At 56.3% G+C, this 15,995-nt stretch overlaps 1 protein-coding gene across 26 annotated transcripts in view; it reads left to right on the top strand.

Annotated features, from left to right (window-relative positions):
- Window positions 1-15,995, top strand: part of OBSCN (obscurin, cytoskeletal calmodulin and titin-interacting RhoGEF) — a 154,010-nt gene that overhangs the window by 645 nt on the left and 137,370 nt on the right. For all 26 annotated transcript variants that reach the window (XR_011525376.1, XM_070569985.1, XM_070569987.1 and 23 more), the window contains exons 2-9: window positions 2,361-3,365; window positions 4,561-4,830; window positions 5,036-5,296; window positions 6,023-6,331; window positions 6,757-7,023; window positions 7,377-7,655; window positions 8,000-8,275; window positions 8,936-9,211. Coding sequence is in view for 25 of the 26 variants with exons in the window: in XM_070569985.1 (XP_070426086.1) it covers window positions 2,384-3,365; window positions 4,561-4,830; window positions 5,036-5,296; window positions 6,023-6,331; window positions 6,757-7,023; window positions 7,377-7,655; window positions 8,000-8,275; window positions 8,936-9,211 (2,920 nt within the window). In the remaining variant the exon portion in view is untranslated. The remainder of the gene's footprint in view (window positions 1-2,360; window positions 3,366-4,560; window positions 4,831-5,035; window positions 5,297-6,022; window positions 6,332-6,756; window positions 7,024-7,376; window positions 7,656-7,999; window positions 8,276-8,935; window positions 9,212-15,995) is intronic.

Genomic DNA, 15,995 nt, shown 5'->3' with positions numbered 1-15,995 from the left:
CTTTTCTGGAAGGGCCTAGGAGCAACTGAGTGGTGGGTGGAGGGGGCACCAGGGAGACGGGGCTCCAGAAAGGGGCAGGGGGGCTGAGGTTCTGCTGTCAGGCTGCAAGCCACTTCCCACTCCCAGGGCCCCACGGAGACCAAGGGTGGCCAAGTTCTGGAAAAGCAAGAGTGGGGGGTGTGGGCGGAGCTCCCAGCTTAGGGCGCCTTGGCCCTGCTGGCCTGTGAGGAAGGCTGCCTGGCGGGGCTGCTGTTGGGTAGACTCCCAGGCAGCCGTGTCTGGGTGAGCCCCCTCGGACCTCACAGGGTCTGCCGCATGGAGGGTGGGGCATGCAGGCGGGGCCTCTGCCCGCCCTTGCCAAACCAGGGGACAACCTGTGCACCCCAAGGGCTGGAGCCAGTTCTCCCAAACTTGTGCAGTGATGAAAGCTCCCTCCGCTGTCCCTGTCCTCCTGGCCCCCAGAGACCACCGGGCTGAGAGGTGGCCCCCTGCCCCCACACGTGCCTGCTCATGTGCTCGGAGCAGCCAGCCGTCTCAGGCGCCTGCCCTGGGTGTGGAGTGGGGAGGGTGCTGCGTCCTGCTTCAAGGAACCCACAGACCCACCATGTGATTTGGGAGGGGGCACTGGGAAGCACTCAGGGCTCAGGGTCCCCAAGGTCTGGTGTGAAAGTAACCCTTCCACAGAGGGGTGTTGAGGCCCAGAAGGGTGCCATGGAGGGGGGTGCCCCCCGCCCCTCCCAGGCCTGGAGCCGGCCAGGCCATGGGGGGAAGCCAGCGGTGGGGGTGTCAGAGGTGCTGACTGCACCGTGAGTCAGCAGGCTGGTCTGGGCTGAGCCTCCTGTGGGGGGAGGGGGATTAAGGAGATTAGGTCCTGAATCACAGGACTGGGAGCCGGAGGGCTGGGAATACAGGCTGCTGTCCGGAGGTGGGCAGCCCGAGCCCAGAGGCTGGAGGCTTGGCCCCTGAGGTGGAGGGAGTCAAGGTGCTTGGGGCCAGCCTGGGCCCAGGGGGGCCCACAGTGCCCACTGTTCTTATAGGAGCCCCCGTGCAGGCAGGGCCCAGTCTCACCTCACCCACCCGTGCTGGGGGAGATGGGGGCCCAACCCAGCCTGGGTAGAGGCCAGAGGCAGCTGGGGCCTTTGGCATTGATGGTGCCCAGCCAGTGGAGCCGCAGCTGAGAGCTGCAGAGTGACTGGGCCACCTGCAGACCCCCAGGTGGGGGCCTGGCTAGCTGGCCCGGCCATCCTCAGCCTGGAGGTCCCTGGCTGTTCTGGGGAGACTCTCTGGCTCCCCTCCCCAGGCACCCTGCTGACTGTGGGCTGCCTGGCCCCTCTCCACTGTGACCTTCGAGGGGAGGAGGCAGATGCTCCTGGCGAGGGGGCACTGGCAGCCCAGTGGGCCGGGGGCACCTGTGTTGTTAGGAGGAGCCCACTGGCTGTGGAGTTTCCATTCTTTCCCTGCTCATTGACGAGCATCCCCCTCAGGGGCCGAGGGGAGGTGGGGGACCCCAGCATAAGCGAGGTGTGCCCCAGCTCAGGCAGCTGCAGACAGGACTGGCCCTGTGCACAATGCTCTCTGTCTTGGGCACCACCTGGTGAGGAAGGCTGCTGGGCGCACAGCCAGAGGTGGAGCCCAGAGGCCTGGGCGGGGCGGGGAGTGGCCCAGGGAAGGAAGAGGCGGGCAGAGGGGTGTGCCAGGCAGAGGGTTCAGAGGAGAGCCTGGCCCGGTGGAGAACCTGTGACCTCTGGTGTGCCACAGTCAGAGAGAGAATAGGCCAGGGACCCACTGTGGCCCTCCATGGCCAGGCCCTGTCAGGGTGCATAAAGGGGCCTCTCTGAGTGGGGGAGACTAGGCAGACTGCAGTCTTAGACCCCAAGAGGCAGTAGCGTGTGGGGAGGGGACAGGATGCAGGAAGGCAACTGGAGTGAGGAGAAGGCTGGGGGCCAATAGCGCAGGCGCTGCACAGGGAGGAGGGCCCGGCTGGTGCTGGGGCCGTGTCTAGGGACAGGCGCTCCACTGGATCTTGAGCTGGGGCTGCAGGACTGGAGCTGGGGGAGAGAGAGAGGAGATACTCGCATCAGTTAGAAGAGCCCTTTTGGGAGAGGGGCATGAAGCCAGTACCCAAGTGCCCAGAAAGGGACAAATCTGCGCTTCTGGACCACGGCGCCTTCTGGCAACGCCACATGCAAGAGGGAGAAGAGGCCAAATGCGGAGGGGGTCATGTAGGGGTGTCCACACTGGGTTAAGCTGGGTTCTCCAGGCAGCGCTGGATGGGTGAGGTGGGCGGGTGGGGCAAATGTGGGGGCTTGGAGCTCACCTGGGTACATCCGCAGTGTGACCTTCCCTCATCCCGCTCGCAGGTACACCGGCTCCCGCCATCACTATGGATCACTCATTCAGCGGCGCGCCCCGCTTCCTGACCCGGCCCAAGGCCTTCGTAGTGTGCGTAGGCAAGGATGCCACGCTGAGCTGCCAGATCGTGGGCAACCCCACGCCACAGGTGAGCTGGGAGAAGGACCGGCAGCCAGTGGAGGCGGGCGCTCGCTTCCGCCTGGCCCAGGACGGTGACCTGTACCGCCTCACCATCCTGGACCTGGCGCTCGGCGACAGCGGGCAGTACGTGTGCCGCGCACGCAATGCCATAGGCGAGGCCTTCGCGGCCGTCGGCCTGCAGGTGGACGCTGACGCCGCGTGCGCCGAGCAGGCGCCCCACTTCCTGCTGCGGCCCACATCCATCCGCGTGCACGAGGGCGCCGACGCCACCTTCCGCTGTCGCGTGCGCGGCTCGCCGCCCATGGCCGTAAGCTGGGCCAAGGATGGACGGCGCCTGGGCGCACCCGACGCCCCCCGAGTGCGCGTGGAAGCGAGCGGAGAGGCCAGCGCGCTGCGCATCCAGGCTGCGCGGCCGCACGACGAAGGCACCTACACGGTGCACGCCGAGAACCCGCTGGGCGCCGCCAGCGCTGCCGCCGCGCTCACAGTGGACGCGGATGCCGACGCGGCCGGCCCTCCGGGGACGTCCACCGCCGCGCTCCTGGCGCACCTGCAGCGGCGGCGTGAGGCCATGCGCGCCGAGGGCGCCCCAGCCTCACCGCCTGGCTCTGGCACGCGCACCTGCACGGTGACTGAGGGCAAGCACGCGCGCCTCAGCTGCTACGTGACAGGCGAGCCCAAGCCTGAGACCGTGTGGAAGAAGGATGGGCAGCTGGTGGCTGAGGGCCGGCGCCACTTGGTGTACGAGGACGCGCAGGAGAACTTCGTGCTCAAGATCCTCTTTTGCAAGCAGTCGGACCGCGGCCTGTACACCTGCACGGCGTCCAACCTCGTGGGCCAAACCTACAGCTCCGTGCTGGTCGTCGTGCGAGGTGAGCTCAGGGCGCGCGGGCGCCGTGCGCAGTCGCTGGGGCGCGGGCGGAGGCTCCTCCCCAGCGCCCGCGTCCTGTGGCGCCGGTAGTGGAAAGCAGAGTTGGAGGTCTTGGCGGCTCTCGCCTTTCCGGGTCCTCAAAATGCGGGCGACGAGGACACCCTCAGCCTCACTCACTGTCTTTGTGATCCACACGAAGCAAGAAAAAAACGCTTTGTCACCGGCAGCCCCTCCCACTGGGACACGGTGGGGGGGCCCAGTAGCTGACCCTGCCCTATCCAGGCTGGGAGTGACCCGGGTCCTCCCTCAGGATGCTAAGGGGCAGAGTGGGAAGGAGGGCAGGACCAGAGACAAACGCTTGTGCCTTCAGAGGCCTCGCTCGGGACTGGGGGAGCGGACAGGGGTCCGCCACGATGCAGCCTGAAGGCGGTTCTGGGCCAGCTTGCAGCCTCCCGTCGGGGTCTCGGGCTCTCCCAGGGCACGTGGGGGCAAGTGTGGGCAACACGATCAGATTTCGTTGGGGAGGCCCATTTATTGTTGTCTCCTAAGAGCAGCCCCTTGATGTGGTCCGAGTCCCACCTGCACTTCTTACACATCTTACCTGCTCTAGGATTTCGGACAGGGCGCTTCGGTCTTCGCGTCCATGCCTCAGTTTCCTCGTTCTTGCGGGAAATGGCCCCTCGCTCCTCGGCGGGTCGGGGCGGTCCCTGCAAAAGCTGCCTGGGGAGGATGCTTGGGCAGCAGGGCCTGGCCCACAGCCAGCGCTCGGGCAGTTTAGCCATTTCGCCGGCCAGTCCTGGTCTCGCTGCCTCGCCAGGTGCGAGGGCCGCCCGCCTAGGACCAGCGTCGGGGCTGGTGGGCGGGGCCGCTCCGCCCGCCTCGTTTCTCCTGTGCTTTTCCAGACTTCTCATATTTGGGGCGGGGGGGGGGGACTCTTTCCTTTACGTTCTGTCCCCTCCCCTGCCCTCCTTCCCCCAGCCCTCTGCCTGCAGCCCCTGCCCCCTACTCTCCTTCCCCCGTACCCCTTTCCGCGGCGCCCCCCTCCCCGTGTCCTCCTGTCCTCACTCCCCTTCCCCGTGTACCCCCTGCCCCGCCCTCTGCGCTCCCCTGCCCCGCCCCCTGTGCTGCCCGGCCCCGCCCCCTCCCCGCGGCCCCCTCCCGTGCCCCCGTCCCGCTCACCTGCCCTCTCCCCGCAGAGCCCACCGTGCCCTTCAGGAAGCGGCTGCAGGACCTGGAGGTGCAGGAGAGGGAGTCGGCCACGTTTCAGTGCGAGGTGCCGCTGCCAGCCACGGAGGCCGCGTGGTTCAAAGAGGAGACGCGGCTGCGGGCGAGCGCCAAGTACGGCATCGAGGAGGAGGGCACGGAGCGCAGGCTGACGGTGCGCAACGTCTCTGCCGACGACGACGCCGTGTACATCTGCGAGACGGCCGAGGGCAGCCGCACGGTGGCGGAGCTGGCGGTGCGAGGTGCGCGGGAGCGCTCAGGGGATGTGGGCGGGGCACATGGGGCAGGACCCTCCGGGGACAGGGGTCACGGCGGAGGGGGCAGGGCGCTCAGGGCACAGGGAGCGGGGCACATGGGGCGGGACATTTAGGGGACAGAGGGCGGGGCACGTGTGGGACTGGGGGCGCGGCACAGGGTCTGACCAGCTCAGGGCCCTGCTCACCCCAGGCAACCTCACCCGAAAGCTCCCGCGGAAGACGGTGGTGCGAGTTGGGGACACGGCCATGTTCTGCGTGGAGCTGGCCAGGCCCGAGGGCCCCGTCCGCTGGCTGCGGAACCAGGAGGAGGTGGTGGCTGGGGGCCGCGTGGCCATCACTGTGGAAGGCACATGCCACACGCTGACCATCTCCCGGTGCAACCTGGACGACATGGGCGAGGTGGCCTTCGTGGCTGGGGACTGCCGCACATCCACCCAGTTCTGTGTGTCGGGTAAGGGCCTGGGGATTGCGGGTGGAGGGACCCACCCCTTCCAGCCTGCCCCCTTGGGCCCCACTGCACTGGCTTGCTGCAAGGAGGGCTGCATGGAGGGGGTGACCGCTGTCCCAGCTCTGTCCCCTCGGATCCCTGGTTTGCTGGCTCTCTCCTTCACTGTGGTCACCCTAGTCGTTTGTAGTGAAGAAGTCTTGGTGGTCCCTCCCACTTCGAACCAGAGGGAAGGTGCAGATTGTTCTAGAAGCAGAGCATGTGTGTGGGGCATCATGTGTGATCATGTCCTCTTTCTGCGGCCTTTGGTGTCAAGTTTGTAGATTGGGCAGCAGGTCCCTGCTCCCTCCAACCCCCACAGGGTCAGCCTTTTGCTAGGGGCAGGAAAGTGCCCCTGCACGCAGGTCTCAGCCCCCCAGAAGGGTCATTGTGCCCTGCCTCAGCCACTGCCTACCCTACCATCCCGATGCACAGGTAGGGATCTGTCCCCAGGCCACGTGGACAGCTCCTGGTGGCCCTTGAGGCCCAGCTGCCCTCAGGACCGGGGCTGGGGGTCATGGGCATACAGCCTCCCTTCAGGCCAGTGGTCCGCTTGGGCTGTGGCCGTTCCAGACCACCAGAGTGGGTCTGGGAGGGTTGGAGATTCTGACGCCCTTCCCCGACCCAGGCGATGCTGGACTTAGGGCTCAGGGAGGAGATCCCGTCGGTGACGTGGTCCGGTCCTCTCCCCAGCCCCTAGGAAGCCACCCCTGCACGCCCCTGAGGCCCCGGTGGTGAAGGCCAGGACGGAGAGCTCTGTGACCCTTGGCTGGTCCCCACCACCCCATGGGGACCGCCCTGTCACCATTGACGGCTACCTGGTGGAAAAGAAGCGACTCGGGGCCTACACCTGGAGCCGGTGCCACGAGGCCGAGTGGGTGGCCACACCCGAGCTGACGGTGGCCAGCGTGGCTGAGGAGGGGGACTTCCAGTTCCGGGTGTCAGCTGTAAACAGCTTTGGCCAGAGCCCCTACCTCGAGTTCCCGGGGACTGTCCACTTGGGTAAGTGTGGAAGGTTCGGTCCACCCGCCACGTGGTGATGGCCTGGGGGCCATCCGCCACTGTGTTAGTCAGACCCAGAGCATAGCCCAGGCCTGAGGAGGCCCCAGTGACCTCATGGAGCCTCTTTATTGGGTAGGGGTGGTGCCAGGGTCCTGATGCTGTTTGAACCTCCTCTGTGGGAAGAGGAGGGGACCCTGAGACAGTATTTGAGCCCCTCCCCACCCCCCGGTTTTGTGGGATCTGGAGGGGATCTCTGGTAGTTCTGACTTGTCCCCGCTTCGTCCTGGGTCCAACGTTCGCTTGTGGTGGCCGTGCATCTGTCTGCCGGGCTTCCTGGAGGACGAGGCATTTCGGCCCGGGCTCTGGAGGAGGAGGAGGAGAGGAGGGCAGGGGCCTGGCTCCTTCCTGACACTGCCATTCTGCAGCCCCCCAGCTGGCCGTGAGGACGCCTCTGAAGGCAGTGGAGGCAGTGGAGGGCGGCGAGGCGACCTTCTCGGTGGACCTCACCCTGGCCTCGGTGGGTGAGTGGTTCCTGAACGGGCAGCCCCTGAAGGCCAGCAGCGTGTATGTGATCCGCAGCGACGGCGCCCGGCACACTCTCACCATCCGCTCAGTGCCCGCCAGCCTGCACGGCGCTGAGCTCAAGTTTGTGGCCAATGGCATCGAGAGCACCATCCGCATGGAGGTCCGAGGTAGGGGCCTGGCCGGTGACCCCTGGGCCTCTCCAGCCGGTTCCTCTGGGCGTGGGGTGGGACAGGGTCCCGGGGCCTCAGGGTTCCTGGAGGGTTGCTGCTGCTCTCGGGGCAGGGGCACTGCTGGGTGGGTGCCTGGATGAAGCAGGCTGGGCGGTGGGTGTGCCAGGCAGCTTGCCCAGGCCCAGTGGGCGGTCCCAGACACGGGGTGTGACGGAGGAGGGGCTGGGGAGCCCTCAGTGGTGCAGAGGTTCAGCTCCCCGTCTGTCTCCCCTACCCCTCCTCGTCTTCCTCTCTCTGTCCTCTCTTCCTCTCTGTCCATGCCCCCTCTGTCCACCTGTCTGTGGCCCCAGCGGCCCCAGGGCTGACCACCAAGCCTCCAACAACAGCTGCTCGGGAGGTGCTGGCCCGGCTGCATGAGGAGGCGCAGCTCCTGGCTGAGCTGTCGGACCAGGCCGCAGCCGTGACATGGCTCAAGGATGGCCATGCGCTGCCCCCGGGCCCCAAGTATGAGGTGCAGGCGTCGGCCGGGCAGTGGGCCCTGCTGGTGAAGGACGTGGCCCGAGACGATGCCGGGCTGTATGAGTGCATCAGCCGCGGGAGCCGCATCGCGTACCAGCTGTCCGTACAAGGTGATGCCGGTGGGGTGTGTGTGCGACCACGTCTTTCCTGGGCCCAACATGGCCACGGCCACGTGTTCTGTCCCCCAGCTCTGGGCAGGCTCTGGGGGGTTCTGGGCAGTGGGATCCACTGTTTTCTGTCCCTGTGGAGTGCGTGGGGGTAGAGGGCTCAGGTGACGGTGCGGGAGGATGGGGGACGCGGCTCTGCTCGGTGGACGAGGAGCTTCCTAACAGTGGGTGGCACTTGGGTGGCTGGCAGTCAGCAGCCAAGGCCGGTCCTGTTGCTGAAGGGGACCCTGGTCTGGGCCAGTGGTCGTGGCTCTGCTGGCCCCCTGACTTCCTGTGTGCCCTCGCAGGCCTCACGTCCTTTCTGCACAAGGACACAGTGGGCGGCCACGTGGATGCCGTGGCTGGGGGTCCAGCCTGCTTTGAGTGTGAGACGTCGGAGGCCCACGTGCGCGTGCGCTGGTACAAGGATGGGGCCGAGCTTGGTGGCTTGGGCCAGCGCTTCTCGCAGGAGGACGTGGGCACGCGGCACCGGCTGGTGGTGGCCTCTGTCACCAGGCAGGACGAGGGCACCTATTCATGCCGTGTGGGCGAGGACTCCGTGGACTTCCGGCTGCGTGTCTGTGGTGAGTGCACTGCCTCCGGGGCTTGGTGGGGGGGGAGCAGGTCTGGCTGCATCCAGCACTTGCAAGACCACCCACTGGGCCTTTCATTTCTTTGACAAATGCTTGCCGTGGGGCAGTTGCTTCTGGATTTGGGAAAAGAAACTGCCCACAAAGCTCACTTTTAGAAAGTTGAAAAATGCAGATGTGGAAAATAAAAGATAAGGAAATTTGAAGCCCTGTCCTCCTTTCAAAGATGACAAAATGAAGCTGAGGGGATCCAGAAGGTGCTGGGAGTATTCTCAGAAGGGTAGATTTGGATCTCGGTGGATCTAAGGCCACAGCTCTTTCTAGAAGCCACTGGGGCCTCTTGGGAGGTGCTCCCAGTCCTGCTCTACCCGATCCTGACCCTTGGGAGGGTCTCCACTATGCCTTCCATGCCTTCTCTGTCTGTCCCAGGCACCGCCGCTCATGGTGGTCCCTGAGGCCCCTTCCTGCCACACCCAGGAGGGTCAGGCATCGGGCCCACCTCTGCTGGGGTGGCCCTGTGTGCAACACCCGACCACCAGGGATCCCCGTGGCACGACCTGAGACTGCCTGGGGTCCGGAGCCTGTGTCATGGCTCCAGGACTGGGAACCTCACCTCAGCAGGGCCTCTGACCCCGTGTCCCTCTCTGTCCCCAGAGCCCACGATGGTGTTTGCCAAGGACCAGCCAGCCCGCAGGGAGGTGCAGGCTCAGGCAGGGGCCAGCGCCACACTGAGCTGCGAGGTGGCCCAGGCCCAGACGGAGGTGACGTGGTTCAAGAACGGGAAGAAGCTGAGTGAGAGCTCGAAAGTGCACGTGGAGGCCAAGGGCTGCACCCGGCGGCTGGTGGTGCAGCAGGCGGGGAAGGCAGACGCCGGGGAGTACAGCTGTGAGGCCGGGGGCCAGAAGGTCTCCTTCCGCCTGGATGTCACAGGTCAGTTGACATCCATCCTGTGGGACCATCTCAGAAACAGGCCTGGAGGCAGCGTTTGGTGGCGGGGGGATGCTCAGCAGACTCATCAGGCCTGAGTCAGTTGGTTATCTGGTGCCCAGTAACAAATGCTCCTAGACATAGAGTCCGGGAGGAGCAGTGGGTGTGCGTCCCGCGGCTCTGTGGGTCAGGAGTTGGGGCAGGGCTCTGTGGGTGCCTCCTCCTGACTCTCACGGTGATGCCTGGCACAAAAGGGTCCAGCCTGGCTCGTCCGGCGTCTGATGTCCCCGTGGGGATGGATCCCTTGGATGGACTGGCGGGGATAACGGCCTCTCTCTCCCTGTGGTTCACTGCTGTGTCTGGACCCCATTCTCTCCTCTGGGGTACCGTCTCCTCGTGACGGTGCACCCCCAGGCCCTCATTGTTCGTGTGGGCAGCCCAGGCTCCTTCCCCTGGTGACCGGGCTCCCCTCGGGACAGTAGAGGCAACAGGACTTGGGAAAATCTGTTCTCAGCAGTCCTAGAATGCTGCCTTCTCCGTGCTCTATGTGAAGACCCGGCAGCTCCGAGCAGGTGGAGAGGCGGCTTGCTGTGGTGAGGGTGTGGACACCCGGAGGCTGCTCGCTGGGGACCGTTTCCAAGTCGTCGTGAGAACCTCACGGGGCACAGGCTCTGTCTGTCTCTAATTCTCTGGCGTCCTGAGCATGAGATAAAGATCCTTCTATGCTTAATGCCTCCCGGTCCCAAGAAGGCTTCCGTAGCTCTGGCCACCATGTTTAAGGAGAGAAGAACACACAAGAGGCGTGTGTGTATTTTTTTCTTACTGCTGTACAGCAAATTGTCCCAGGTTCTGTAGCTTAAACGATACCTGTTTATCCGCTCATAGTTCCGTAGGTCTGACGTCCAGCTGTGGTGTGGCTGGGGTCTCTGTTCAGAGTCTCACAGGCTGGAATGCACAGCCAGCTGACTGAGCTGTCTGGGAATCCTTGTCCAGACTCATCTCAGTTGCTGGCAGAATTCATGTCCTTGTGGTTCTGGGTCTGAGTCTGTTTCCTGGCTGGCTGGCAGCCGGGGGCCACTCTTAGGTCCTTTGCCACGTGGCCCCTCCGTCTTTAGTCCAGCCATGGAGAATCCCCCTTGTGTCCACATGCTCTCATGCTTCAAATCTTTGGCCAGGAGGAGCCCCCTCCCTTTTAAGGGCTCAACTGTTGAGGCTAGGCCCACCTAGGGTAATGTCCCTGTTGATGAACTCAGTGCCAGCTGTTCTGGGACCTTAATTCCTTCTGCAGAGTCCCCTTCACAGCAGTGCCCAGATTAGTGTTCCCTGGGGTCACTGGGGGAAGGTGTGTGCACATCGTGGGGCAGGGGTCTCGGGGGCATTTCTACCCACACAGGGTGTCACCTGCTGTTTCTTCTATTTGGAAGACAAACGCTGTCTGAGGAGCCTGTGGCAGATTCCCCTTACTCTTCCTGGCTCCATGTGGGTCCCAGGCTGCGCCCCACTCCAGGCAGCCTGGGAAAGTGAGCTCCTGCCTTCCAGCCTCACCAGTGAGACATCGAGGATGGTGGAGGTTTTTCAAGGTTTATCCATGTTGTAGCAACTGTGGGTGCTTCATTCCTTCTTACGGCTGAGTAATATTCCATTGTGTGGACAGACCACATTTTGTCTATCCTTTCGTCAGCTAATGGACGTTTGAGTTGTTCTCACTTTTTGACTGTTATGAACAGTTGTGCTATGAACATTCTTATACAAATTTTTGTGTGAACATATATTTTCAATCCTCTTGGGATTGCTGGGAATTTAGCAGTTCTGTGTCTAACTTCCTGATGAGCCACCGAACTGTTTTCCGGAGCAGCTGCGCCATTTTTCAGCCCCACCAGGAACGTGCAAGGGTTCTGTTTTCTCCACAGCCTCACCAACACTTGTTATTTTCAGTTCACTTTTTTTGACTGTAGCCGTCTTAGTGGATGTGAGGTGCTGTCTCATTGTGGTTTTGACTTGCATTCCCCTGATGACTAATGACAGTGAGCATCTTTCCTGTGTGAATTGGCCGTTCATCTGTCTTCTTGGAGAAATGTCCCTTCAAATCACTTGCCTGTTTTTTGAATTGGGTTGTTTATCTTTTTGTCATTGAGTTGTAAGAGTTCTTTATATATTCTGGGTATTAGATCCTTATCAGATATCTGATTTATAAATATTTACTCCCATTCACTTTCTTGATTGTGTTCTCTGATGTACAAAAGTTTTTAAATTGCGATGAAGTCCAGTTTATCCTCTTTTGCTTATGTGTTAGTTGTTATATCTAAGAAACCATTGCCTAATCCAAGGTCATGAAGATTGACGTCTGTATTTGCGTCTGAGAGTTTTCTAGTTGTAGCTCTTACCTTTAGGTGTTTAATCCATTTTGAGATAATTTTTTTGTGTGGTGTGAGACGGGGGTCCATCAGTATCCTTTGCACATGGAAATCCAGCTGTTGCAACACCATTGTTGAAAGGACATTTTTCCCTCTGGATTTTCTTGGCACACTGGTCAAAAATGGATTGACCCGGGGGCTGGCCCCGTGGCTGAGTGGTTAAGTTTGCGCGCTCCGCTGCAGGTGGCCCAGTGTTTTGTTGGTTCGAATCCTGGGCACGGACATGGCACTGCTCATCAAACCACGCTGAGGCAGCGTCCCACGTGCCACAACTAATAAAAAAAGGGACCCACAACAAAGAATATACAACTATGTACCAGGGGGCCTTGGGGAGAAAAAGGAAAAAACTAAAATCTTAAAAAAAAAAAAATGTATTGACCGGAAGTGTCAGGATTTATTTCTGGATTTGCAGTTCCATTCCATTGATATATATGTCTGTCTGTCTGTCTATCCTTGTGTCAGTACCACACAGTCTTGATTACTGTAGCTTTGTGGTAAGTTTTGAAATTGGAAATTGTTCTTTTGTTCTCAACTTTGTTCTTCTTTTTCACCCAAGACTTTTTTTGGCTATTTGAGGTCCTTGCATTTCCATGCAGATTTTGGGATCGAATTTTGCAAAAAATGCACCTGGGATTTTGATTGGGATTGTAGTGAATGTGTAGATCAATTTTGGGGAATATTGCCATCTTAACATTAGTCTTCTAATCTACAAGTGTGAGATGGCTTGCCATTTGTTTAGGTCTTTTAAAAATTACTTTCAATGATGTTTTGTAGTTTTCAGTGTACAAGAGTTAGACTTATTTTGTTAAGTTTGTTGTGAAGTATTTTGTGCTTTTTGATGCTACTGTAAATGGAAGTGTTTTCTTAATTTCATTTTTGGATTGTTCATTGCTAATATACAGAAACAGAGTTGATTTTTGTACATTGGTCTTGTATCCTACAACCTTGCCAAATTTGTCTATTAGCTCTACTCATTCTTTTGTGAATTCTTTAGGATTTTCTTTATACAAAACCACGTCACCTGCAAATACAGATAGTTTTACTACATTTCCAATCTGGATGCCTCTCATTTTGTTTTTGATTACTGATTAAATCTCTCAAAAAGAATCTCTATGTGTTATAGGTCTGTTCAGGTTTTCTATTTCTTCTTGAGTCAGGTTTTTAGTTGGTGTGTTTCTAGGAATTTGTCCATTTCGTCCAGGTTATTTAGTTGTTCAGTGTGCAATTGTTCACAGTATTGTCTTGTGCTTCTTTTTATTTCTGTAAGGTCTGTATTGGTGTCCCCACTTTTATTTCTGATTTTGGTAAGTTTAGTTATCCAACTTTTTTTCTTGGTCGATCTAGCTGACGGTTTGTCAGTTTTCTGGAACTTTTCAAAGAACCAGCTCTGGCTTCCTTCATTCTGTCTGTTGTTTTTCTATTTCCTGTTTCATTTATCTCTGCTCTCGTCTTTATTTCCTTCCTTCTGCCATCTTTGTGTTTAGCTTGCTCTTCTTTTTCTAGTTTCTTAAGGTGTGAAGTTAGTTGTTGATTCGTGATCTTTTTTAACACAGGCCTTATAGCTATGAATTTCCCTCTGAGCACTGCTTTCACCACGTCTCCTAAGTTTTGGTATGTTGTGTTTTCGTTTCCACTTATCTCAAAATATTTCCTAATTTTCCTTGTAATTCCGCTTTGTTTAAGAGTACTTGGTTTAACTTTGATATACTAGTGAGTTTCCCAGTTGTCCTTCTGTTATTGATTTCTAGCCTCATTTCACTGCAGTTGGAAAGATACTTCATATGATTTCAGTCTTTTTAAATTTATTGAGGCTTTCTTCGTGGCCTAACATATGGTCTGTGCTGGAGAATTTTCTGGGTTTGCTTGAGTAACGTGTGTCTTCTGCTGTTGTTGGGCGGAGTGTCCTGTAGACGTCAGTGAGGTCTAGCCGGCCTGCAGTGTAGTTCAGGTCCTCTGCTTCCTTATTGATCTTCTGTCTGGTGCTCTAGCCATTATTGAAAGCGGGGTATGAAAGTCCCCTGGGTATTACTGCTGAACTGTCTCTTTCTCCTTCTAATCTCTTAGATTTCACTTCTTATATTTTGAGGCTCTCCTGTTAATTGTGCTTATGTGTATAGTTGTTATATCTTCTTGATGAATTGACCCTTTTATCAATATATAATGCCCTTAATCTAGATATGTCAATCAGTATATAATGCCCCTAATCTCTGCATATCAATCAATGTACAGTGTCTTGTAGTGGTTTTGCCTTGCAGCCCGTTTTGTCTGACATTATTGCAGCTGCCTCAGGTCTCCATCGGTTGCTGTTCGTATGCAGCATCTTTTCACTTTCAACCTATTTGCATCTTTGGATCTAAAGTGAGTCTCTTGTAGACAGCATGCTTTTTAAAAAAATCCATTTTATCAATCTCTACCTTTTAATTGGAGGGTGGGCTCTATTTACAGTTAAATTAATACTTAGAAGGAAGGACCTACCTCTGCTATTTTGTGGGGTTTTTTATGTGTCATATTTTTTTTGTTCCTCATTTTCTCCATTACTGTCTTTTTTATGATTAATTAATTTTTTTCTAGTATAACATTTTTATTCCCCTCTCATTTCCTTGTATATCCATATCTATGTATCTGTGTATCTCTTTCTGTACAGATCTATTTGCTTCTTTTCTTAGTGGTTATCTTGGGGATCACAGTTAACATCTTAACTTTATAATAATAAAGTTTGAAATTATACCATCTTAGTTTCAATAAAAAATTATGCTTCTTTATAGCTCTGTGCCCCACCCATGCTTTATGATGCTATTGCCACAAGTTATGTCTCTGTACGTTAACTTTAGTTCATTAACTTTATAGTTTTATAATTTTGCACTTGTATTTTAAGTTATATAGGAAAAGAGGAGTTACAAACTGAAAGTTCTATAAAACTTTTATATTTACCTATATAGCTATGTTTACTGTTGTTTATTTTTTTCATGTGGTTTCAAGTTATTATTTAGTGTATTTTCATTCCAACCTGAAGGACTCCTTTAGCATTTCTTTTTTTTTTCCTGTGTTTTGTCCCCAAATCCTCCCAGTACGTAGTTGTATATTTTAGTTGTGGGTCCTTCTAGCTGTGGCATGTGGGATGCTGCCTCAACATGGCCTGACAAGTGGTGCCATGTCCATGCCCAGGATCTGAACTGGCGAAACCCTGGGCCGCCGCACCAGAGTGCGTGAACTTAACCACTTGGCCATGGTGCTGGCCCCTCCTTTAGCATTTCTTGTAGGACAAGTCTACCAGCAACAAAATCCCCAGTTATTGTTTATCTGGGAACATATTAAATTTTCCTTCTTTTTTTTTTTTTTTTTCATGAGGCAGATTGTCCCTGAGCTAACATCTCTGCCAATCTTCCTCTATTTTGTATGTGGGTCACTGCCATAGCATGGCTGATGAGTGTTGTAGGTCTGTGCCTGAAATCTGAACCCAAGAACCTGGGCCGCCAAAGTAGAGCGTGCTGGACTAATCACTATGCAATGGGGCTGGCCCCCTCCTTCAGTTTTGAAGGATAGTTTTGCCAGATATAAAATTCTGGTTGATAGTTTTTCCTTTCAGCAGTTGAAATGTCATCCTACTGCCTTCTGGCCTCTATGGCTTCTGAAGGGAAATCAGCTGTAAACCTTAGTGAGGAGCCCTTGTGTGTGATGAGTCGCTTCTCTCTTTCTGCTTTCAAGTTTCTCTTGCTCTCTCTTTTTTTTGGCTTCTGACAGTTTGACACTTAATATGTCTCAGTGTGGGTCTCTTTTAAGTTTATCTTGTGTGGAGTTTGTTGAGCTTCTTAGATGTGTAGATTCATGTTTTTTGTTCAATTTTGGAAGTTTTTGACTATTAATTCTTCAAATATTCTCTCTGTTCCTTCCTCTTTCTCCTCTCCCATGCACTCCCATTATGCAAATGTGGGTACAGTTGATATTGTCCCATAGGCATCTGAGGTTCTGTTCATTTTCTTCATTCCTTTTTCTTTCTGCCCTTCAGACTGGGCAATTTCAAGAGACCTATCTTCAGTTGTCTGATTCTTTCTTCCGCCTGTTCAAATCAACTGTTGAACCCCTCTAGTGAATTTTTCATTTCCATCATTAAACTTTTCAAACCCAGAATTTCTGTGTAGTTTCAAAAAAATCTCTGTCTTTATTGATTTTCTCTATTTGATGACACATTCTTCTCATACATTCCTTTATTTCTTGAGAAATGGTTTTGTTTAGTTCTTTGAACAGACATAAGATAGCTGATGTGAGGACTGTTTATGGACTAACACTGGACGTTCTCAGGGGCGGTTCTGTGGACTGCTGCCTTTCCCACGGATGGGCCGTGCTTTCTTGTTTCTTTGCATGTCGTGTAATTC

This window comes from Equus przewalskii, chromosome 13 (genome assembly GCF_037783145.1).
Source record: "Equus przewalskii isolate Varuska chromosome 13, EquPr2, whole genome shotgun sequence".
Classification (NCBI taxonomy): Eukaryota; Metazoa; Chordata; class Mammalia; order Perissodactyla; family Equidae; genus Equus; species Equus przewalskii.
The sequence above is the reverse complement of the archived record's forward strand: the minus strand, read 5'-3'. Positions and strand labels throughout refer to the sequence as shown.